This window comes from Lates calcarifer, linkage group LG16_LG22, assembly GCF_001640805.2.
Source record: "Lates calcarifer isolate ASB-BC8 linkage group LG16_LG22, TLL_Latcal_v3, whole genome shotgun sequence".
NCBI classification, from domain to species: domain Eukaryota; kingdom Metazoa; phylum Chordata; class Actinopteri; family Centropomidae; genus Lates; species Lates calcarifer.
The window spans coordinates 6168589-6193535 of NC_066848.1; the positions used below are offsets into that span (position 1 = coordinate 6168589).

The 24947-nt window shown below is 36.9% G+C and overlaps 2 protein-coding genes and 1 long non-coding RNA gene across 7 annotated transcripts in view; 2 read left to right on the forward strand and 1 right to left on the reverse strand.

The window, feature by feature from the left end:
• Positions 1–6588, reverse strand: part of LOC108894530 (collagen alpha-1(XIX) chain) — a 97892-nt gene extending 91304 nt beyond the window's left edge. For 2 of the 5 annotated variants that reach the window (XM_018693200.2, XM_051076462.1), the window contains exons 1-2: positions 6487–6586; positions 5128–5204 (exon numbers count right to left, since the gene is read on the reverse strand). The gene's annotated coding sequence lies outside the window, so the exon portion shown is untranslated. Of the gene's footprint in view, positions 1–2020; positions 2136–5127; positions 5205–6486 lie in introns of those variants that run through there. The other 3 variants (XM_051076461.1, XM_018693199.2, XM_018693198.2) reach the window with 3 other exon arrangements.
• A 26-nt stretch (positions 6589–6614) lies between these two features.
• On the forward strand, positions 6615–12991 carry LOC108894532 (uncharacterized). Its single transcript, XR_001962831.2, has 3 exons — positions 6615–6675; positions 8316–8341; positions 12910–12991. It is a non-coding gene; the product is annotated as an uncharacterized LOC108894532 (long non-coding RNA).
• Positions 12992–13526: 535 nt separating this feature from the next.
• Positions 13527–24947, forward strand: part of lmbrd1 (LMBR1 domain containing 1) — a 50428-nt gene continuing 39007 nt past the window's right edge. Inside the window, exons 1-3 of the mRNA XM_018693244.2 lie at positions 13527–13643; positions 15312–15488; positions 16121–16184. Coding sequence (XP_018548760.1) covers positions 13572–13643; positions 15312–15488; positions 16121–16184 — 313 coding nt within the window. The 5' untranslated portion in view covers positions 13527–13571. The remainder of the gene's footprint in view (positions 13644–15311; positions 15489–16120; positions 16185–24947) is intronic.

The window sequence follows — 24947 nt, forward strand, 5'->3', positions numbered from 1 at the left end:
TAAATAGCAAGCCAAGCTGAATCTTGTTCTCCATAGACAGTTTATAATTCATTAGGTCTTTATGTCATCACCACAAATTAGCTATGGGACTGTGCCAGTGCACTTTAACTGTGCAGAATATGGTCTACAACAACAAGATAAAGACAACACAGTGGGAAGATATTACTTTGTCTGATGTTGATCTAAATGCACAATCTTACATGTAAACTGATACAACAAATTTGCAAGTTTAAGCAGTCTTCATTCAATATTATCCCTAATTAAGTATGTTTACTATATTTACATGATTGCTAGGTCCTCATGTGTTGCTTTGCCTGTTTGTAGTCATAATGCCAAAGCCTTGATCTTTGTTTCTGTAAATCTCTATTAACACTCTGGTGTGCTTTGATGTGTAAGCTGTCAGCAGTGTCTTGGTCAAGGACGTCAAATGCAAGTCTCAAACCTGGAAACCTCCAGTTACAAGTAAGTCTCTTAAGCCATTTGACTGCACTGCCAAAGCAAATCTTTGGCATTAATCTCATGCCATTGCAAAGAAGGCAAGGATTTTTTTAGGGTAGAGTAATCCTGTATGGTACGAATCTGTTCTAAAGTACAGTCAAAAAATATCAAACCGCACACTTTCAGTAACTTCTGGAACACTTTGCCTGCAGAAACGGTACACTCCTGAACTTAAAAGAAAAAGAAAAAAAACTTTCAAGAACTTGAAAAAGAGAAAATAAGCTCAATATGACCCAACAAACAGCTTCATACATTGTAAGAGTGACACTTCATATGTAAATATGCAAATATGAAAAATTGATGTGTTGATTAATTAATTAACACATTTGTAAATTCCCTGTTTGTTAACTCGACAGAAAATAACAGTGTAGCATTGTAATCCTTCCCTCCTGCTGTACATTCATCTATATCCACTGGGGAAGACACTGTTGAAGACAGAGCTCGGACTGAACTTGACCTCTAAAGACCATAATACAGCCACAACATATTAGGTTAATTTATATGCACAGTCTCATACAGTGTGACAGTACTTTTTCATGATGCTTTCCATCTTTAACTGCCTCAAATTAATTTTGCCCCAATAATTAATTCCCATCCATGCTGCAAGCATTTGTGCCTTCTCCCACTGGATCATAAAGTTTTGCATGCAGGCCTACAGTATCATGGCGCTTGCAGATGAAGTGACCATGCCACTTACAACTACAACCATGCATGGGCCGTAGATAAGTAGCACTACAGAGGTATCACATTCCTTGTCAGTGTGAAGGCGTAATGGTATTCCCATCATTTCTGGAAAAGCACGCAGTACATGCAGCTCTAATGCCGAACCCTGCAGTCACAGTTATTCTACATCTTTACATGGCTGATTCTTATTATTGGGGACTCTGTAAGCCTTAAATTGATACTTTAAACCCACACGTTAATTTACCTTATTTAATTTGGTAGACGCTGCCGCACCATCTGCTGTAAACCTGCATCAATTGAATTCTTAGTGTATTTATTTTTGTAGGTTATTACCACACACATCTCACAGCTTGAGAAAGGAACAGACACAACGCAGAGTTCCTATCTTCTGCCTCTCCATCTTTCATTCAGGCACTTTCGGTCATACCAATAACTTCACTGTAACACTTAAATATTCAAAGAAGCGTGTTTCTCTGCGCGGCAGCTGATTGGCTGGTTTTATTTTTTAATAATTACCGAATGTAGCGCTTCATATTCTTTCAGTGTCCGGCACATTTCGGTCTTTGCTGTTAACAAGTGATGTAATACGGTACATGTTTACTGCTGCAGAGCCTTAATAAATCAGAAATAACCTGTTCATAAAGCATGTGCCCCGGTAAGGAGACAAGTTAGAGAGATTAAGCCATGCGTAAAAAAACAGAAGACTTCAATGCCAAGCGCCAAAAGGTGCAAAAGATGTCCGTTATAAAGGGATTTTCAGGAGGTTAACGCGCTGATATTTACATTAAACCGTTTTTTAATATTTACTGTGAAATTAATTTGGTCTGTCAGTACTTACAGCTGCTGAGAAAGTTTCCTCTAAGGCAAAAACAAACAAAAAGCGGCGAAAAAAGCATAATCCATGTGTGATTACGATCAGTCCGATTCCGGATTCCAGGACTTGGAAATAAAAGTCACAGTGGGATCGCCTGCTAGATCGCGGTCCTTATTAGCTGCACTGAGTGGCCCTCCCACTCTGTCATTATTACTGAAATGCACTGACAGAGACTTCAGCAAACAAGAGGAACACACGCTGAAAGCTTTCTTATTAGGGGAAATAAATGCCCAACGACAGTTCAAACAAACTCTTTTCTTTAACAGAGCCAGGTGCGGGAATTAAACACCGTTTGATGTATTATCATGTTATCAAATTTTCTGAATAGAAGGCCTAATGTATATGGATTTGCCTCACTTTAAAGTGGCTTAATGTGTGTTATTACCAGTAAGAGCTGTCAAGTCAAACTGAAAAGTCAATATCGGAACAAAACGAAGAAGTCTTCACACATTTTCATCTTGATACAAGTCTTACCTGCCTATTCATCACATTCTACCCTGTTGAAAAGAAATTAAACATGCATTATGGACAGAATGGGCTGAAGACGATCCGACATAATAAAATGACAGCTTTCAGCTGTAACGGCAGGCCTAGTGCTACAGCAACATTCCCCATGCTCATACTATTTTAGTCAGAACACGCAAATGCCATGTTGCAATACTATACTGCTATATGGAAGGCAACAACTTCTACATTCACTGTACTGTTCACTGTGCAAGTGTTAACCAGAGTTTCAAACACAGGTAGTTTAGTAGTCTTATAGGTGTACTGTTTTATAGGCTGTTAATTCATCCTTGATTCATAACCCACTGAGGGTCTGCTCAGGTTGAAAATGTGTTTGACAGTGTTTTTACAGGCCACATCCATACTGTTTTATTACTGTGTATTTAAAAATAAAGATGTTAGTGAAAACTAAATAAAGGTTTAAGCACGGGTACTCTGTCCACTTACAGTGAGTTTTTGTTAAAACAGCACACCAACAGTTCAAGACACCCACTCCATAGAAACAGGTGTTCAGGCTCCACAGACAAAACTGTTTAGACAGATGACTTTAAAGCACCCTCCCCTTCAAGACAGGACACACACACACAAAGACATACTCTTCAGAAGTGTGATGGCAGAAACAAAGAGAAAATGGTTAAAAGAACATGTGATGATTCAAATGAAGCAGATTTCTTTGTTGAGCACTGTACAAACAAGGATTTTTACTTTAGAGCATTCTTTAAGACTTCTATATAATCCTTTGTTTGGTTCTGAGTGAAGACTAAAGTACCTTAACCGCTGGCCGCTGATTATTTGCTGCCTTTATCACAGTTATCATAGGAAAAATTACATTTTAAATAAATGGATTTTCTGTTACTGGAATTCCCTAGTTTTATGTAAATTTTAAAAAGTTATTACTGTGGACAAAAGATTCTCTGTGTGTGGTGTGGTGTTGTGAGTGTTTTAATTCAAATATTCTAAACATCCATTTCAAGCAAACAGACTGCCTTTTCAGCTGCTACTATTGTGATGTTAATTTTAAGACTAGATGACGTATTTATTTCTACTCAGTCCAAGAATCTATATCAGTTCCACTGTTCTCTGGATTGTAGATTCATGCCCTCAGTATTGGCTGTCATTTTATTAGCAGTTAAGGAGTGCGTTTTATGACCAACAATGGATCCATAACAAAGTTATGCACAGACAGTTAAAGGTACAAGTTCTGCACTTGACAAAAAATGACACCTCTCCATCTGCAACCATATTCTCATACATCCCATGAGGAAATTCTTTAACCTGACATGTAAGGAGGGAATTCCATCTTCCCCTCAAGATGGCATCTATTACACTTACCATTTCCTCTATACAAAACACTTTAAATCAAAACAGTTCACCGTGAGGTTTGTGGATTGTTAATTTTCAAAAGACACAATGTCTCAGTTTTCCATGAAATACATTTTTCTTCACCTCTATTGTATTGGGGTGGCACACGGAAGTCTCAGCGGTTGATAACTTCATACCATTGCAAATAAAAAAAGTATCTGGTTCAGTGCCACTAGGAAAATGTTTTTTTGTGTGATTTGGGTGAAGTGACCCTTTAAGGTTAGGGTAAAATTGGGGCCATGGTGAAATAATGAAAATGGCATGGTGCCTTAATGGCTCAACAGGCTACAACACATATACAGAGTTTACATCAGGGCATTTAAGGTTTCTGCCATAAGATAAATTTTCTGCCTTCTCATATCCAGTGTGTGAAGATATTATGTACTGCACCGTAAAAAGCATCTGTCACTTACTAGTCAAGGCTGATATAGAACTATGCTGAGTTTCAATCAAATGGTGCAACTTGATAAAAGCAGAACTTCAATTAGTGAATTCAAATAACAGCTTTTTATAATGAGAAAGTAATATAATCTATAGATACTAACACTGAAAGCTAATTTTAAGCTTTCACAAACATATAAAGAAGGCCAGGTGTGGACTGCATCTTTTACAGCCTGAGATTACGATCAGTGCATCACCTGAAATTATGCGCCTTTGCTGTCACTAAATAGATAGAGTGTGTCACGGCATAAAACAGGTGACAAATGCAGCCCACCAATTGCTGCTTCAAGGTAAATGTTCCAAGCACACAAGAGTGACATCTTATAAACACCAAGGTCCCCAGAGCTGACAGGAGGCACAAAAATATCCTTGTGATTACTGTTTTTTGAGAAATACTCTGTGAACATTCTTATATAGGAATTAACATCACTCAGAAAAAGGTCATTTACACAAACAGGGGAATTAAACTGTAATGTAATGTAACTGTTTAGCCTTTTCTGACTCTCATTCACTTGCACAGCATGAACTGAAATATGAGTTACTCTCTCAAAAATTATTTTACCAATAACTTTTAATAAAAAAAAAAAAGGAATTAGTTTTCAGCTGAACAACAGCAGTTATTTAGGTAATGTCTGGATTCCTGACTGAAGATCATTATTAGTATGACAAACATTACACAAACCTTTAATTTCTGAGAATGAAATCAATGTATTTTTTAAATTAATATCCACACTTTCTTGGTTTGAACATTGTTCTCTACTCACAGTGTTGTGAAAGGCGTTGCTGTTGCTTAGTTGCTGCTACCCAGGAAAAGACAGACTATGGGTTTCATGTGCCAAACCTGTATGAAAAAGGGTGAAATTCCATCATTTGTTAGCTTGAATTTCAGTGTAGTGTTCAGCTTGTACTATCCAGTTAAATCCTCACTAAATCACACTGTCAAAGATTTTCAGGAGCAATACTTTAGCAGTTCTAATGAAAGCTGTTCACAGTGTGGTCTGTGGATTATCCAGAATAACCAGGTTATTGTTTCTGAAAAGACATTGCTGCTGATTTTTAAAACGTGTGAACAACTCAAATTAAATTTTTCCCATTTGACCTCCACAGTATAGAGTTGGGGATAGAAATCTCAGCAGCTTCCCAAGATGTCTTTTTTCCATTTCATAGCATTAAAAATTGAATACTTTTGAATTTTAAATGTTATTGGACTAAGTAAGCAACTGTAAGCCTGGCCATCACTTGACCTCTACTACTTTTTTATGTAGGTTACATTTTTACATGATTCCTTCACATGATATAACTCAATTTAATATTTGATGAATCTGAGGCATAAAATAATTGCATAAATAAATAGTGCAGGCAACATAACCAACATTACATACAAGGACTGGAGGGTTTTGTTTTTTAGATGATGGAATACAGAAATATAATGTAAACCAAAGGTCAGAAATTAATTGTGTCATTTAAAACTCGTAAATTAGTTTTTAAGAGCAGATTTTTCTAAATTTTCTCTGATGGGAGAGGTATGCCTCTAGACATTTATTGCATTTATGGGGAACTGCCCTTTGAAACATTATTTTCATGACATTTCAGGTTTAATAGACAATTCACACTTGACAATGAAAAGTCAGATAACAAGGGAGACAGGGGGTTGTGGCAAGCAACAGATGGTCATGCTGATTCTGACCCCGAGACATTACATTTACATGTTTGGCGCCCTCCTGACGTGACTCGAAAAATATTCCAAGACATAATGCCAGAAATTGCCCTTTAAGAGGTCTTTTACCCCTGTGACTTTCAGTGTGCGCTTAGGGATCATGTTTTAGTCAGGCAAACAAAGTGTTGTGCTAACATTTGGTTAGCCAGTTTTAGTTCTTAATTACTGTTTTACATTTGAGAGTTTCGCTATTTTCCTCAAAAAATATAAAGCTAAAATTTCAAATGCTCCTTTACCTTTTACCTTTTGACAGCATGCAAACATTTGAGGTTTCTTCGATCCAGTTGGAATTAAAAAAAACATCTGTTACATATAAAAATGCAACTAACGCTAACATTAATTAAGTTACAACGACTCTTGTGTCGAACCCAAAACATGCGAACAGATAACTGATAATAAAACTTACCGTTTTGAAGATTTGTCACTTAAGACCAGCTAAAGGCCTTTTTTTGGAGTGAAGCACAGGTGAAAGAGATTTTGTTAATTGATGGCTCGTTATGTCAGGCGTCCCAGTAAGCAATGCCAGGGAACCAACACGTACAGTAAATCGGACAATGGGACTGGCTCACGTGAAAGGAGTTCACCTGTTACACAGGTAAACATGCCAAAAATGACTGCTGTTGGGTCATAACTTGAGAATGGTTAATAACTTTCTATACTCTAGTAACTATCTTGCGGAGTACTTTAGAAAGAAAATATATTGCATCTGTGTGAACGGCAACTAGCATATCTTAAACACCCATGTGACACGGCCTTAACCATTAACCAAGTTAGCAATAAGCTATGCTAATGCTAACTGTTAGCGCTCTTATTGTAACCTAAAGGGGGGCGGGGGCGGTACACTTCAAGCTCGCGTATTTCCCGTAACTGTGGATATTGTGGCTCAACGAGTCCCGATAACTTTGCATTCGCTACCTCGGTTGTAGAAATATGGGTAACGAGGACGCAGGCAAAACAGCGTGTATCAGATCAGCTGGCACAAGCATCCCACAGCTTCTCAAATAAACGTGATTTTTACACTCATAATTCCAGACACTAGTTTCTGAATTTGAATGAGAGTAAACACATAATGTAGCCCAGAGACAGCCGATATGCCGACGAAGGGATGAGGAACCTACATCTGGCTCAATTTGCTGATCGCACCCTGGAACCTTCATATTCATAGCACATGCTCGGTTTGTTTACATGTAAGGCTAACGTTTATCGCAGTAATAGCTACTGTCGGCTAAGTGATACTTTTTAAGAAAAAGCTAAATGCAATAGCGGATTGTGTCTTGGACAAGTTTGAGGAGGAGTCATTGATCGAATTTAACCAGAACTGACAGACGAGGAGTTAAAAAAAACAGGCAGAAAGGCGCCAGGACCATCCGCAGAGACGGAAAACTTGTGGTTTTTGCAGTTACTCATCTCTACAGCCGACTGAGAAGGCCAAGGTTTGTCGAAAAAGAAAATACTGATTCCAGACATGGAGAAATGGATAGTAATTCCTGCAGTGTATCTACAAGAAGTGATTTCATGGTGCTTATCAACATTGTTGTCCTGAAGTCTCTTTTATCTCCAAAATTGACTGAAGAAAAGACAGAAGCCGGCTGGACAGACATTAAGCTCTCCACAGGTGAGACAAGTAATTACAACATCTGTGAGCGATTACAATATGTGCGTCCCACCAGCAACAACAACAAAAAACATTAGTAAGTCGTTATATTTCTGGATCAGTTATCAACTTAAATTATAATGAAGGAAGTGGTTGTAATTTTGTGTGACGATTAGCTCCAGGTAGAAAAAAAAACCTAACCCGGATGTAGATCCCCTTGTTAGCATAATGGCCACGCCATGCGGCTACGATCTGTGTTAGAAACAAGTGTTTGAAATGATTAGTTTACTCGTGTTTTAATAAGCTGTAGGACGCTTGTGCCAATTTCCTGAACATGCGCTGTTTTGAATGCAAAGTTATCATGACTCATTGAGCCACAAAATCACACTAATGGGCAACACACCAGGTTGTAATGTCCCGGAATTATCCTTCAATTAAAGAGACCGTTTTCGCCATTAAATCGCTTTTACCGTACAACTTACATTCTAGAAGCAAGTTAGGACTATTGGTGAAATCACGCTGACATTTGAACCCGACTGTTAGCTATATACCTGTACACAGTCTATGACTTTTAGATGCTCTTGATTTTTTTAAAATATAAATTCGCTCGCCTAATCATACTTATCTTGTCTCCCCTCTAGTGGCTGTTAGGATGCATAACATATACGTAAGTAGCCAGTATGTGCTGAACGCAGATTAATACATAGCCTCCCTTTTGCCAGATATTCTGTTGTTAGTGCCTGTGTGGCTCTGTATTTCTAGTATTTTCATACAACAGTCAATATTGTAGATATTCTTTAGTAGATTCCCCTGCAGGTAATATACACAACACACTTTATGTAGGTGAGACCATCCATTGCAAACAGTGTGGTTGTTAACATCAGCCCATCTGTCTCATCTTAACCCTTATCCTATTTCCAATTATTACCAGCCATGGATAAAATGTGTGCTCATATTCACTGTATGTATATTTTGTTTTTTGTTGCCTTTTTTGCCTTTAGTTATTTTAGAGCTACCTTTCCAGTTTCCAAGACAGCCACTGCTGCTGGCAGAGAGAAGCCTAACTGAAAATTTCTGGTGTTATTTCAGAGGTTGTGAAAGTGGTGGTTTGATATATGGAACACATTTACAGTGTATTGATCTGACTGGAACTGCTCTCAATGATAGTATTCATGACCTGGATGTAGCATTCAAACAAATGACTTCTCATTGATACTGTAGCTGCAGGATGAAGCAGATTTTCAGTTCCTTGAGTTTCAGTGTCTGTATAATCTGCTTTTGATTCTGCTTAGAATTGATTGTTTTCACAGTTTTTACTCAAAATGAAAATAATACGATCAGCTCAGTAAGGCACAACACTGTTAAGTGTTCGAGAAAACATCAGGTTTCAGTGTGCTGTGACCAACATCACATGATCCAGCCTGCACTGCAGCATCTTTGAAATCTCTTGATTATAACATTAGTACTAGATTGTTTAATTGCATTTTAATTCATTAAAAAACTAAGTAAGTAAAAACTAGGTATAAATAACTAAGTATTTCTTGTGATGTTGAATCCTTCAAGGATATGAATTTCCCTTTCATTATGGTGCCTATGAGCTATTAGCGAACAACAATGACCACTATTGATCATATCTCTCATACACATGCACATGCACACAGAACGAGAGAACACTTAACAACACAGAAGAACAATTTACTGTTGAATCACTTTGTTCCCTTTGTTTCCCCTAATGCAGTATAACTGCACTAAATCTCATACTCTAAACACAGCACTCTCCTCTTTTTTGTGGTTTGTGTACGTGCATGTGTGTATGGGTTTTTGTACGTGCGTACCCTCATATTTGTATTGGATAAGAACATAGGCAACCTCAGCAAACATTATTGTTTTGCCTTGAATACAAACATACTTATCACTGTATTCTGATTCTTCACTGCATCAGTAAAATCACTATTGTTGAAGGGGCTTAGAGGCAAAACACCTGTTCCTTTTACAGGATCATTTACTAAACTGACATATGGCAAAGCACTAGACAAAGACGGCATACTGTGTATTACTAATCTGTATGCAGACATTACCACTGATGTGTTCCTTTCATGTGCTCATAAAAAAATCACAAAAGCCATTAAGGAGTCTCATTCATCATGTCTGAGAGCTCACCTGGGCATGAAAGCGTCCAGTATGTGGACAAAAAGGAAAATAATTAAAAAAGATACAATAACATTTACGCCTGCAGCTACATTTCTGTGGGGTATTCTTGAAATATGAGTATATAATTGACCAATCTATTGAAAGTTAATGAAAGAAAATCAGTTGGTGGCAACCACATTGGGATAGCTGTGTGATACTGGTTCTCTTTGATATCAACTGAAACATTCAGTGTTTTGGGCCAAATGTTGACTATTCAAGTGTAGGGAGTAGTTGTGGGTATTTTCAATTAAAGTGTTATATCAAATTCACTGAATGTCAGTCTGAGCTAATTTAAATACAATATGTGAGTCTTGTAAGGTTCTTAAAAAGTAATCTGAATCTTACCGTATCAATATTTGACCCTGAAAGACAATGTTGTTCTCTGTTATGTCATACATAATTTGTATGTATGACATTCTGTATCGAATCTAGGTGTTTAACATTTGTGCATTTCAGTCTGCTGTCTGTACAAAAAACCACCCTTGCTTTACATTGCACTGTGACTGTTCATCAACAAGCAGATCTCACCTGTAATATTCGTGTGATATTTTACATAAATTTACTTACATTGGCCAACTGCACAACCAAAGGCTGCTTGAAAATGCAAATGATACACACCCTAAGTTAATGTTATTGTCAAGGTTAGAGTAAGGTGAGCCCACTGAACATAACAAAACATAACATCAAGAAAATCCTTGTACTTTATCACTGTCTGTTTTAGTCACATAAGCGCCACTTATTTTCTCACCCAGTCAGTGTGAGGTGACATTATATGGTGACGCAGCATTTTCATTTTCAAAATTAAAAGGACAGATTTGATGGGGCACAAGCGCTTCAGGGCCCCAACTATTGTAGTTGGAACTATTTCAGCAGCGTCTCCAGTACTCTTCAGTTTGGCTGAGAAGGCTGGTTTGAACATCAGAAAAAAAGAAGAGTGAATGAGAGGAGGATGTGATACTATAATTTTGCTGTGAGAGTATCATCCTCTAGAGATAACATGGATGATCTGCTCACTGGAGGAACCCCTCCAGCAGACTGCAGTATCATTACAAAATTAAAGGAAGAATAAACACAACAAATATATATGCCAATCAAATATAAGTCATAAAATCCCCAAGTCCTCCCTCGACTTACAGAAATCCTCACAATGTCTTACCTTTCACTCACCTTTTAATAGACTTGGGTACTTAAGGCACATTGCCAAGCTGCATGATAAAGGCATTTACAATTTTGAAAGGTTGCATGAATTAAGTAGACTTACCTTCCCTGAGCAAGTGAATAATGGGTTGTGAACAAATTACATTAGTTTAATTAAAATGTTTAAAGTCAGGGGCATAAATGAAGTTTAGATATATAGTTATTGATTATGTGAGTCAAATTTGAAAGTGTCCAAATCAGTAGTGACCGAATAATTAATTGCTAAGAATGTTCCTCATTCCAGTTAGTTACAGACTGATTTTCCCCAACACAATATAGAGAAGTACTGTTTTCACTTTCAAAAAACTTTAGAGTCTCAATGTCACCATGCACTGTTACAGTCCACGCCTCGCAAAAGTAATTACTCAAGTAATAATTTAATTTTGTCTCAATAATTCCAGACGTGGTGAAGCATGACTGCACACTCTTAGACTGTTGTAATTTAAGGGACAATATGTTCCATAAATGGAGCAGACTTCTGTGACACGATGCAACTGTGAAAAGGGAGGCAGAATGAAAAGACAGCAATTTCTTTATGTTGAGGTACCATGGGGTCTGTATGCAAGATAAATTTGATAAGAACTGAAGGAAATGGTGAGTGTGCCTGGCGTATGAGTGGTATCTTGCCATGCATAAAAAACCCCTCCAGCTGATTGTTACACTTCACATAGAGTGTGAAAAAAGTCTATATAATTCCATTGCTGCATAAGTTTGGAATGCTGAACAAAACTGAAGCTCATGCCTCTAAAGAGACAACTTTTTTTTTGAAAACTTGAGTGGTATTACTGTTCATGCATTTGTATACTTCCAATAAATACACACAGTGGCTTTTAGGGATTGATGGCCTCTCTAGTCATTGAGCCAAAGAACATGAAAGAAGAAGCAGCTTAACATGTTTCTCAGGTAGCTGCAAAAATATAAGAACATCATCAGTACACAAGTACTGATGTCCATTATGTTGTGAAACTCAAATTGAAAATGACTCTATGTTGGCAATTATATGACACATAACTGGTTGTAGAAAATTAATTATAATTACTGGCATTATAATTTATGCCAGTGGCCATATTTAAGCAAAAATGGCGACAGTGAGAGTAGCCAGTGGCTGAATTAGCTGGTGATGTAAATTAGTCCAGTTTCTGTCACTGATGTAAATCACAACATAGTGCTAAAATTCACTCTCCTTCCCTGCAATCAAATGCCATGCATTCTTGGTTAAAAAGTGCTAATCAAAGAGGAAATACAGACATTAAATTCCATAAGAGAAGAGACCAAATCCAAGGAAGAAAACTGGAGAGAAAAAATTGTAATGTGTAGAAAGTAAATCTATGCTCTTTATAAAGGATATTCTTCTAGTGAGCCACTGGTGAGATTATTAATGTGGAATTTTGCAGTTAATTCGGGAACAATATGAATTTCACCAAGAATACAGTATTATATCAGCTGCGAGACTACCCTCAACTCCACAGACAGTGGCTGTTTGCTGGTGTGGGCCACTGTGGTGGATAATTAATAGCGAGTATTACCCCAGTGATCATCTCTACACATGGGAATGCTGCTACAGGTGCACAGCACCCTAATTTCCAGTGACCTACTTCTACCTTTTCACCAAATTTAAAGCTTAATGAACCAGATGAGTTTTTCAGATACACGGGATAAATACAGAAAGTGTATATGGTGAATGTAAGATTTTGAAAATGTACCAAATGTCTACTTTGTATACTACTATTATGTGTGACAGATGCTATTGTGATTATCAGAAAACAAAAAGTGGATAAAGAAATAGAGACTGCAGGATAAAAATAGTAGAAAGATCATATTATCACATTTCATAAATGTCTTTAAAAGGTGGTCCAGATGTCTCCCAGCTCAGCTTAAGAGGCCCAATGCCTGGTCAGGCCATGTGCTCAGTGGATAGTCCCAGAAGGCCACTCAGGTAAGCCAAAGTACCCATATGCTTGTCCCAGGTATCCCTTTGCTTGTCCCAAATGGTCCCCAGTGGTTATCACAGGTGCCACCTTTATGTGTCTTGAGGACAAAATGAACCTTGATCCTAAACAGAGCCTTAACTCAGGGGACACGGAAGTGTTCCTGTAGAGAGTTTGTGAATGTTCTTTGTATAATTTTAAGGTACTTGTTCTTTACTTGAGTATTTGCATTTCAGGGTACTTTCTAAGTGTAAAATATATTTTTACACCATTAATTCATAGGAACTAATTACAGATCAGATAGATTAGATAGAAGTATCTGAATACTTTTTCCACTAATTATTCTAGTATTGCTGTTTTTTTCTGTTGCTGGATTTACAAATGTGACCAATGTGACAGTGGTAATGTTAAGTTGCAGCCGTCCCACCACCGGTGAAGCAGTTAACTAAAACTCCAGTAATTACAACACATTTGCAGACATATTGAGCAGACATATGGACTTTCTGCTAAGACGTCACGGCCGCGGCTCGTCCTCCTCAGTGGTGACGTCACCAGAAGCACGTGGGTTTGTTATTGCAGGAAATGAAGATGGCGGCCCAGTCGTTGCTCTCCGAGTCTGTGCTCGGGTGGTCTATTTTCACCTTTATACTTTTGGTAAGCAAGTATAAAGTTGTCTAGTCGCTTCATCGATTTGTGGAGCGTTAGCCAATTACTTTGAGATGTGTTTGTAGGCGAAGAGGTGGCTTGGTTGATGTTTTTTTCCCGGCGCGACATGGCTACGGTGTATTAACGTCAATATGGGCTTTAGGCTGTTGTTAGCTATCACTAGCCACGACACACTTAACAGGCTGTTGCTTTGTAGCAAGCGCTCAGTGTAATATTTTGTATACTGTTGCACGTCAGCCTATTAGAAGGAGTGAACAACACTACGACGTTTAGAATAAGGAGTGGGTATTCTTATTTGCAGAAAATTAACATCTCCGGTTAGATGTTTCTTGGCAACAGCATCTAACGAAGTTAAGCAGCTAGCTTTCATCACAAGGGTTTAAAATGCGATGTACAAAAATGATGGTCTTTTGAATAAACAAGTAAGTGCTGTTGAGTCTAAGGAGAGGTTGCTGTTCATCACATGTACTGTAAACGCACACATGTAATCTTTTCTTGTGAGTCGTAAAGACTTGGACTTCTGAAGTACTTAAATGAATGCTTTGGAATTGGTTAGTTAGGTAATCTGCTGCCCGACTTAGCTCTCATTATCTCAGCTGCCATTTAGAGTCACATAGCTAAAACAGAAGCCGCCCAGAAGAGTGCCTGTATGCCAATAAATTGCTCTGCTTCTCTACCCTTCACCAGAAGCCCTTTTATTTGAACAAACCTTTCAGTGGATCTTATTTGGATGCAAAGCCCGCGTCATTACCTGGCAAAACAAGCAGCCCGAGGCTTAAGGCCGTGGGCCTTTAATTGATCCTGTCTGTGAATGGCAGCCCTTGATCTGAAGGGACTAGTTTTTGCAGTGTCCTCTCTTCTTACACCTTGTGTGCCTGGAATATGACCTTGTCATTTTGGAGCCCCTCTTTTCCTTGTCTGTCTAATGAGTTTCCTGCCCATTACAATGAAAATCCTCCTCCCTCTCTTTTTTTGGCTTTTTCATGTTAAACAGCAACAAAATAAATTAGCAACTTCATGAATAAATATAAACCATTAAAAAGCTTATTGTACACAATTGCCTTTCTAATAGAAATATCAATGCTGCTACTTATAGAAAGTCAAAGTTATATTATTTCAGTTATATTATATTGTCAGTGTTCATGTTGTGCTGAAAGAGGATAAGGAGTCAGAGTATGATATAATCAGCTTTTCCATAACACCTGCAGTCAGGCTATTCTCAGTGTATAATTCTGTACTTGAGGTGTGAACACTTTAGTTCACACACACACACACACGTTTAAGATAGTGTGTCTAAACAGTGTTGATCAAGCATAGGACTGAACAACATTGTGAGCATAATAGTTTAATAAAGTATAACACTGCAACGTTGATCAATCTTAGCTACACAAAGGTAGAATTTGTTGCAGGGTGTTCCATCAGATTGAAATATATTCATTTATTCTTACATTTATGTATTCTTTCAGTATTTCCTCCTTCTGAATTTTATCAGCTGTATCTTTCTGAGATTATATATAGATGCATACTATGAATTAAATTTTAATTGCTTGAACTGTATATAGTCTCTAAGAATTATTATTTGCCATTTCTAATTCTTCTTGTTCCTCATTATGTTTATTATATTATCTAACTTGATTATTGTTTTTTTCTGTTTAGGTCATCCTGGCTTTCTGTTGGGTCTACATTCGGAAATTTCAAAGTCGCCAGGAGAGTGAAGTTGTTTCAACTATCACAGCAATATGTGCACTGGCCATTGCTTTGATAACGTCTGCACTTCTACCAGTGGATATATTCCTTGTTTCATTCATGAAGTATCCCAATGGTACCTATAAGGTTAGTATCTATTCTGCTAACAACCAATTTGAGAAATGCAAATTACTTTTCCTGAGCCATTAACTTTGTTTTGTAATTTTCTTAGAAAGTGTGGACATTGTTGTTGTCCAAATTAAAAGCTGATTTCTTGGCTAATATTTTTCCTTTTTTGCCAAATCATTGCATTTGTTTCTATCTACTTGCAGATTTAGCTAAGTGAGTAGTGATATCTTCATTTGAGTAAACAGAAAAAAGAGAGAAAAATTATGAGAATATTAACTTCTGATGGGAAAAGATCATTTTAGCTTTTTCGCATAGAACCTAGGTGAACAAAGCTGTCATCCCACATGCTTGCTAATTTGATATGACCTACCCCTTTCCAAGGTCTAAGGTTTCATTCATTTATCAAAGTATTGTGATTTTAAGATTATGCTAAACAAATAAGTGACAGAATTAATGCAGTAAACAGAAAATAAACCAGACCTCCCTCTATTTTAGTTTTAATTATTACGTTGTACTATATTATTGTTATTTTAATTAGCCATAATCTAATTGATGCCTGTTCTCATTTATTATTATATTTGCATCATTCCTTTTACTGTTGAACTTAATTCAGTTTTTTTCACTGTGGACATTTCCTTTGATAAATCCAGGAATGGGCAGCAAACAATGAGACAAGAGGACAAATTGAAGACACCGTATTATATGGATATTACAGTAAGTGCATTCTCTCAATACTTGTCAATGTATGTGCACTTGAAAAAATACAACGCATATCTGGACAAACCTAGAGTGGATTTTTTACTTCAGAAATAAGAAATATTATACTATCTCTGGATTAATCCTTGTATTTGAATGTTTTTTGTGGAGTTAAGATGTTTTGTGATCAGTAATTGTAGGTGTGCTACACCATGGTACCAACTCAATCTCCTCTTTCAATTTATGGTAGTGCCAGTGCAATTTTAATAACACCTGGGGCCTGACTCATCCACTCTGAAATCTTAGTGGGTTAGCACTGGTTTTTTGTTTCCTACAGTGCTGACTCATTTTCACACAGAGCATCTGTATTGTATCTTACCTGTTGTGGAGCAGTTTCATTCACTTTAAGATATATTACAAGCCAGTATAATAGCTTATTGATTCTAGAGCATATTGTGTCCTTTTTTTCAGAATAAATTTTACTCTCAAATTTTGATTTAAACAGAAACATGACATTCAGATGGATGAGACTTATTATACAAGGAACTATAAATGAGCAGTACTGTTGAAATAAAAGACAGTGAAAAGTTTTTATTTTTATAGGGTAATGTTAATGCATGGATAGAACAGTTTGCTTTCCATGATGATGTAATATGTCAGGGATATCAAACATTAACAGTGTTTCCTGGCAAAATGCCCATCATGGCCATTAAAATGAATGGAATCTGTCAAAAAGCAGGCAGCTTACATTAGTCAACTATAGCTGTCAATAATTCACTGTTGCATATTAAGACTGCTGAAATGTTTTTCATTACATTTCCAAGAGTGACTTGTACAGTAGATTGAGCACATTCAGTATCTCTTCAATACATTAGTGATGAATACAAGGTGAATTGTATTCATGACCTTCATGTGACTTGATGTAAATGCATATATTTGTGTCATGTCAGTGCATGTATTCATAACATATTTTGTTTGTTGTACTTTACTATCTATGGTGCTGTAAAAATTAATTTCCTCATGAGGACCAATAGAGATGAAGAATGACGTTAACCTTTTTATTTACCTAATAAGGACTTTAATTGTTGATACATTATAATGGGCACTCGCTACATGTTGGATTAAGGTTCCCTTTAAAACGTCTTGGGTTTGCATCATTTATTTTCAACATTGTGTTGAAAAATGCTTATATTTTTTTCATTCAGTGTCTCTCACCAATATGCAAGGCTTGTATCCTTAAAGGCCCTGCATGAGAGTGCTGTAACAGATTTTATGGTTTACTCCTCCAATCACCCATTAAGCGCTACAATAAATAAAAATGAGATGAACCAACAATCCATCTTGTGAGAGTGAAAAAAAAAAGTTAGCTTGCGTGTTTACAACCCTTGTGATCATATTATGGCTTGAGGTCCTTGCCCTATTTGAAAAAAACAAAAAACAAAAAAAAAAAAAACATAGATGAGTAATCTAGTTTACTACAGCTAGTCTTGACCTTTAAACCAGCCTAGCTTTTGCTTATTTCACTAGTTGTAACTGACTTTTTGTTTTTGGCTTGTGGCATACTGTGTCGTATCATTAGTACATTTGTTGAGCATTCAGTCAGGCATCTTGGACTTATCCTGCCTGATTCTCTTGCTAGTAGGGAGGGCAGGTCCAGTCCCCATGGATCGCTCCATAATTCTAGTATTTGCACGTGGCTGCAATTCATGGGGACAGTATCCAGGCTATTTGGCTGATAAAATCCTAACTCAAAGCTAATTAGTGCCACTGAAATTTCTTCATGATTGTCATATTAAAGGATAACACAAATTTGTTGTCTTTGACGATAGCAAATTCAGTCATGCCAAAGACACAAGATCACACGTTTTCTAACAGATGCTGGCTTAAAGTGCCTGTCAGCAACACTGTTATGTACCGTCTGTTCTGAAATGCCAAATGCAAGGAAGACAAGCTGTCTCTTTGCCCAGACAGCCCAATCAAAGAAACCACTTCCACTGGTATAATGACATCAGAAAATTGGCTTACACAGAACATTGAACACCACATGTGAATCCTGCATTCAAAGGGCCACAATATATTGTCGTCTGGACACACAAGTATGGTTTCATACACAAGATAGATTTCTATGTTAGTATCTATAGTTTGGATTAGGCAACCCCTTAAATGGAAACTTTGCTTTATAGAGACTTAAAAAAATGAATAATTCAGTAGGCTTAGTCTTGAATGCTGGGCCGTGTCCCAACAGTAATTTAATTCATTTAATGGCCAAACTGCCTGGAAACCATGTTCATGGTGCAACAGTTACACTCAAGAAATTTGTCACACATCAAAGGAAAAGCTCATATAGTTGGTTTAGTAATTGGTTTAGTAAGTAACTCTGTCTGCTTAGAAAGCTTGAGAGTAAATCTTCAGAGTAAAAGTCACAATCTCTAAGTTTTGGGGGGCTGCTATGGCTGCTGTGTGCCATGCAGCACTTCATATTGTGGTACCCATGTCCTTTTATAGACTTATTCACCATAAATGCTCTGATTCTATATCTTATGTTAAGTAGGCATTATAATCCAAATACAGTTTGTTCATGCCATTCACAGAAAAAAGGAAGTAGCATTTTTTATAATAATAATAAATAAACATAGAAATTGTCATGTCTTTTTCTTGACTGAAAAATCCTAGACATACCAAGAGTATACATTGTAGTAGCTCGGAGAGAGGTAAGAGAAAAGCTTGAAAGGGTTTGCTGTTTGCCTCAAGCATGTATACATGTGATCATAGTTCTGGGAGTGTATGGTGCAGAATGACCTGCTTGCAAATTTGTTGTGCTTGTAACCTTTGGCTATGGTAAGGGAGGTTGAGTGCTTGTAAAACTGCGTAAAATGCAAAAATCACAGCCTTCCACTTTTGATTGATTTGTGTTCAGTTCCTCAGAGCATATATTTGGAATAAAGTTATATTGCCTTTTAAATATTGCAAATTCATCTCAAGCTTAGAGGTGCAGAATATTGACCCATCTTTTATTTTGACATATTCCTTAGTTCGTTGCATTTGTTATGATCACATTTGAATGTATTTTCTGCTGTACCAAAATTAATCTGACTGTAGGTATTACAGTCATATTTTGTGAGATGGTTACAGATTGGCTCTGAGTCCAATCATTGGGGTAGAGCAATTAAAGTTAAATACTTTAATGATATGATATTCTTTTTGACAGGACTCTACAATAGTTTTTAAATAGTCAGATGGGCTCTATTATGTTGTTTATTATTATGTCTGTTATATTATGACTATACTATCTCTGCAGTGAATAGGTGTCTGTGAAGATGACTCTGTAAGAAGACTGTGTGCTGAGGCTGAGTAAAGTCATACTTTGTTGAAGGCTGCAGTATTAGACTAAACATAAAAATATGGGAAGTCTTATTTTGGTTGCACAGTCCATTTTACCACTGTTATTTGTGTTTATATGTAATAATAGAGACTCTTTCCTGTCTTTGGTAAAGGGCATCACTTTAATATTTGCCAGTAGGTGGAGACCAAGCTCCATGTGTGTTTTATGTACAGCTTCCTTGCAAATCTAACCTTTAATGTAGAATTTTCTTCAGGGCCATATTTGACAGCACTGTCCATTTGTCTCTTCACTAATGGAATAATTACAGGGTTTACATAGAGATTCCTTATTCCCTCCAGTGAAATATATTTTTCCCCAAGGTAGATTGATTTGTATTCAGTGGTGATCACGTTAGTAAGCATGTGTATGTACAGCGCTTTTTGAGAACTCTGTATTATTCACTTGATGTGTATAATCATTAAATGGCCTCACATTGCTGTCATTTCTGTCAGCTACTGGTTTAGAAATGTGCACATTTTTCCCTGTACACGTGTTTAAGCAAACCTGTAGTTGACATTGTGAACATTTCTGCAACAGTGAACACTGAACACTGAACAGAACACTGAATCCACTTTTCTACCATATAATTAACCTGTGGAGGTTTACAAGCACAGTGTTGTCATAGTGGGAGAATTATGGTTAATAATTATGAAGTTAGCATTCCTTGTTATTATAATAGAGTTATTACTTTTTAACCAGGATTGTATTCTACTTTTTAAAAAATTGAATCCACACAATTATACAGAGTCAGTGGGAGTGGATGACACTGTGATATTTATTTATTTATAGGTTATTTTGCACCCTTTAGTTCATTAAACTGCATACTTAAGGACTATGTCAGTGATGTTGTAGTTGCTAACACTGACTTTTTCCTATGATGTATATAGTATACATTAACAGTAACATCATAAATAGGTCAATGAAATGCATTTCAGCTATGTTTCAACTCAGACAGATAAAAATATGCATTTATGAGTCTATGAGTATAGTTTTGCATTAGGATGTATTTGAGTGAAAGTGAAAACATTCTGTCAATGTGTGTGTGCTCAAATTGTTCATAAATTCTACTGCGTGATATTAGATAAAATGTACCCTCAACTTGACAAAGGGGATGAATGTCTATAATTGAAACACCCACTTCCTTTTAGAGCCCAAATAGCTTTTTGTGATCTGTGATGAACCCTAAGTTTGAAAGCCTAGCCTTTCAATCTCCTAGCCTCTGTCCATTTATACATTTCCTTGGACTGCTCAGTACTTCAAAGCAGTGGTGCATAAGACCCTTAAGCAACAGGGCAAAATACCCCTGGGCCCTTTAAATAAATCATCGGCTTTCTCTCTGCCTTTTTTTAATGCCATTTGTAGAAGGGAAGCAAGAGAGGATGCAACCCTCTTGTAAATACACTGGAAGCACTTTCTTTTTGTCTGGGATTCTTATCCACCTACATGACAGAATTTTATTGGAAAGTGGTAGACTAGTGCTTCTTTAAAGAGCATTCAGAAAACAAAGACATGTTGCAGTTTTATTTTTGAGGGCTACTTTGTGCGGTTCAGAGGGATCTTCAGTGATAAGAATATAGTAAAACATGCTAAGAACTGTTGTTTACTCACACATCTAGCAGAAACAGAGCAACACAGGCGTCAAATCAGAGTCCTTCATGCTGTCAAATGTAAGTCTAATATTTTCTGGTGTTTTATCCCAGGTTTGCCCCCCCCCCCCCCCCCAAAAAAAAGGTGCCTCCCTTGATGTTTACAGAAAATGAGAGTGCAAGCTTGTGGTGTCATACCTTTCAGCAAGTGTCTGTACAGACAGATATTTTCATCTGTCTCTGGAGTCCTTTGTCAGAGACAGTGTTTCTGTGAGAAATCTCCCCTGGCATTTAATTTTCACATAAAATGTAATACATTTTGCCCATCTGCAAGGGACAAGAGTCCAGGTGCTAATGCCTGTGTGGAGGGCCACTGTAAGGTGAGGACAAGGGTCTGATGTTTCTTATTAAGCCTTACATACTGCTAGGAGTGAAACAACTAGTACTGGTCTGAATGGGAATAGATAATCATTTTGAATTACCACACTTTATTATTAAAAGAGAGAGTTACATAACTATTGCTTGTGTTGATGTCCTCACATTGTTTGCCCCCTGCCACTCCATTAGTAGACTTGGGGTTTTTGTAGCCACTTCTACCAATCCTCAATAATTTATTCATTTTATTTATTTATTTTTATTTTTGCCTTTTTCATGAGTAAATTTGAGTATATACTATATGAACACAAGAGCTATGTAAAGGGTTAAGGAAGGACATTTAATTATTTAGTCCTCTACACTCTGTCAGGGGGATAAATGTGCTAAACTTTTATCCCCGGTCAGGCGTTCTTCCCAGTAGAAGATCTGCTTAGAGAGTAATGGATGATACATGGTAATGCAGTATGACCTATTCTCTCAGTATGTTAATATTCATGGTGTTATGATTAATTTTACCCATTGCTTTAACCCACAAGCATATGCCAGAGGCTGCATACTGTGCATGGCTTGCAATTATTGGCTCCTGGCATCATCCTAAACTTGGTTTGTCTGGCTGTAAATGAGTGTAAATGGATACCTTAGTGGAGCAATGAGCTTGTGTTTATTGAAAGTAATGCACTGTCACAATCACAGCTGGCAAAAAGCAAGCCACTATAACAGTGACATTCATTTGTCTGCAGCAGAGAGAGCATTTTTTGAAATATAGTCCATTTCACATGGGTGCATGTTTGCACTTGCTTGAGGCCATGCATTCTTGACTGATATGGAACAGTTATGTTTTTTCTACAACTATACTGAAGCTGAAGTGTGGCACTGATGTTATGGATTAAATGGTTATCAGGAGACAGTTTTCAGTTTAATTTTTTCTCTAGATTATTATTCATAGTCACATCTAGTTGTGTGGTTCATCGTAAAGGAAATGCTTAGGGCTTGTATGTAGTGGCTGCTTCTCATGTGTGGGCCTGGATCTCTTCTCCATGAATTGTTTAAACTTACTTCATTTTGTTTGATTTTGGCAACTTTAAATTAAGGCTTAACTCATGAATTAAAAAGCACCACTGCTATGTGAAAGCTCTATTTAAAGGGGGGAAAGTGAAATTGATGTGGTCATGGTAAGCCGTTTATCTTCCTGCACATTTAGTTGGCATCACAGTGTGACTTGTGCTAATGACTCACATCATCACCTGAAGGAGGTATTGAGCTATGCCAGCCATGTTGCTGAGTACATCTTCATGACATGCTTTTCTTTGAGTTATTTTGGGATTGTCTGGGCTGTCTTCACCAACACCCATTTGCTACAGAAAGAAAAGCCCCTAGCTTGAAATAGCATCTCTCTGTTTAAGTGTTTTTACCTCACCTTCACTCTATGAATTTCTAATGCATTTAGTGTTGGTCTTTTCTCTAAAAAAGATGCTTGTACACGAAGAACCAACCAAACAAAAAGGGCTTGGATGAGAGAATAGCAAGTTCTTTCACCAAGGACAGGTGTATTGCATCCACTTCATGCAGAAGGTGACTGGATTTAGTGAATGAAATCATTTTCTGATGCAGATGGCTTTTTCCTGTTGCAATGGTTCACATTAAAATGGAACTGATGATTACCTGCTTTGTTAGTTTTGCCCAAAGCAACGTTAAATATACCAATAGTAGAAGAATAATGTGTTTAAATACAAATGAATCAATTGTTTAGTGTTATGAATGACAATCTGAACAAAAACAGCACTGATCTTGATTTACTCAGAACACACCCACTGTATTATTCACTAGCTTTTACACATATAAGACTCAGAATAAAAGAAGGCACCTGTGACTAGACTGTTATGGTGTGGTTTTGGTCTACCTATTATTCCAAGATGACGTATAATAAAGTTAACCTAATTATTCAAGCTATCATAAATAAAAAGAGGTCAACCATCTCAAACCATGATCAAACACGCCATTTCAAAACATTGTCAAACCTCAAATTGTTAAGCTACTGTTTAATGGTAACAACAGACCCAAAGGGAGTCGAGTACCAGCTCATAGCATGACGAAACCTGATAATCTAGTAAATGAAACAACCTCCATAATGTGGGAAACTTACTAGTGGGAGATGCTAAAGAGGCAATTAGAAATGTTTCTATTAAAAAATTAATACATAACGTTTTGCTTGATAACATTAATGCATGCCAGATTAAACAGAACAAACTAATATACTCCAGCCTCATTTTATTTTTCCAGTTCTTGTTTTCAGCCTGGATTCATGAAATTGAGTCCAAATAATGCACCAATGTCATTTCGCGTGTCGTTTCTACACAATTTTTGCGCTTCATTTCACTCCCATTTTTAACCCATAATTAAGTGTGTGAATGATGGGTCAGCCATCATCAGTGCACAATACCAGATGTAGAATTTTGCATTGAATGGATGCGTTACCACCTCAATAGAATAAGGACATCCTTTTCTTTTTTCTATAACATTAGATCTTTGCATGGAGGGATACAATACTTTGCTTATTAACAAACCAATTCAGTAACTTTTAAATCTAGAAAGCTCTGCAAAGTGGGCCTTGATTGCTAAATGGACCACTTAGGCACGTTATTGTTCAAAAACGTAATTTACAATTACTTGCTGGGCCCAAATGTCGACTGTACATTTCAGTGCTTCTGATGGAAGCTCCTTCCAAGCTTTTTTAGGAACCATTTTTTTAAAACATGCATTGAAGTTGTTTCCTTCCTCAAACCCGCGAGCATGCTTTAAACAAGGCTTATTGGTTTAAAATGATAAGAAACATTGCTCCTTGAAATCATGACCCTGAGGCCAGATATGTAGAAAGATGTTATCTGGTTCACTACACTCCCTGTGCAGGAGGGGAATTTGAGAGGGAAAGTGAGCACAGAACTCAGCACAATTAAAAACAATGAGCACAAAAAAAGAAAGCAAAGCACTTTCCAATAGGCCTTTATGGAAGTCTTTATATTTACTGAAATCCTGCCACATTGTGGGACCTCATAGATGCTCAGCAAGAATTATTTCAGATGTTGTGTTTTGTTAATACTGTAACACCTAATGTAATGTAACACCTAATGTAATTTAATGTAACGTGTGCCCCATGTTTTTTTTTTCTTTATAAAATAGCGGGATATGAAAGCAGTGTATGCAAGTAGATGACTGTTGTGTATAATGATTTAATAATCAGTTTACTTTGTTGAATTAGTTACACTTGACTTGATGCACTTGACACAAGTACATCTTAATTTTTAACATTTTATTTCTTGTTATATGGATTTATGTAGATGTTATATAGATTTATTATTGTGATAAGAGTTTGCCATAATGTATGTTTGGATAAAAGATTTGACTAATCTTGGATTTTAATTCGTCTTTTGTATCCATATA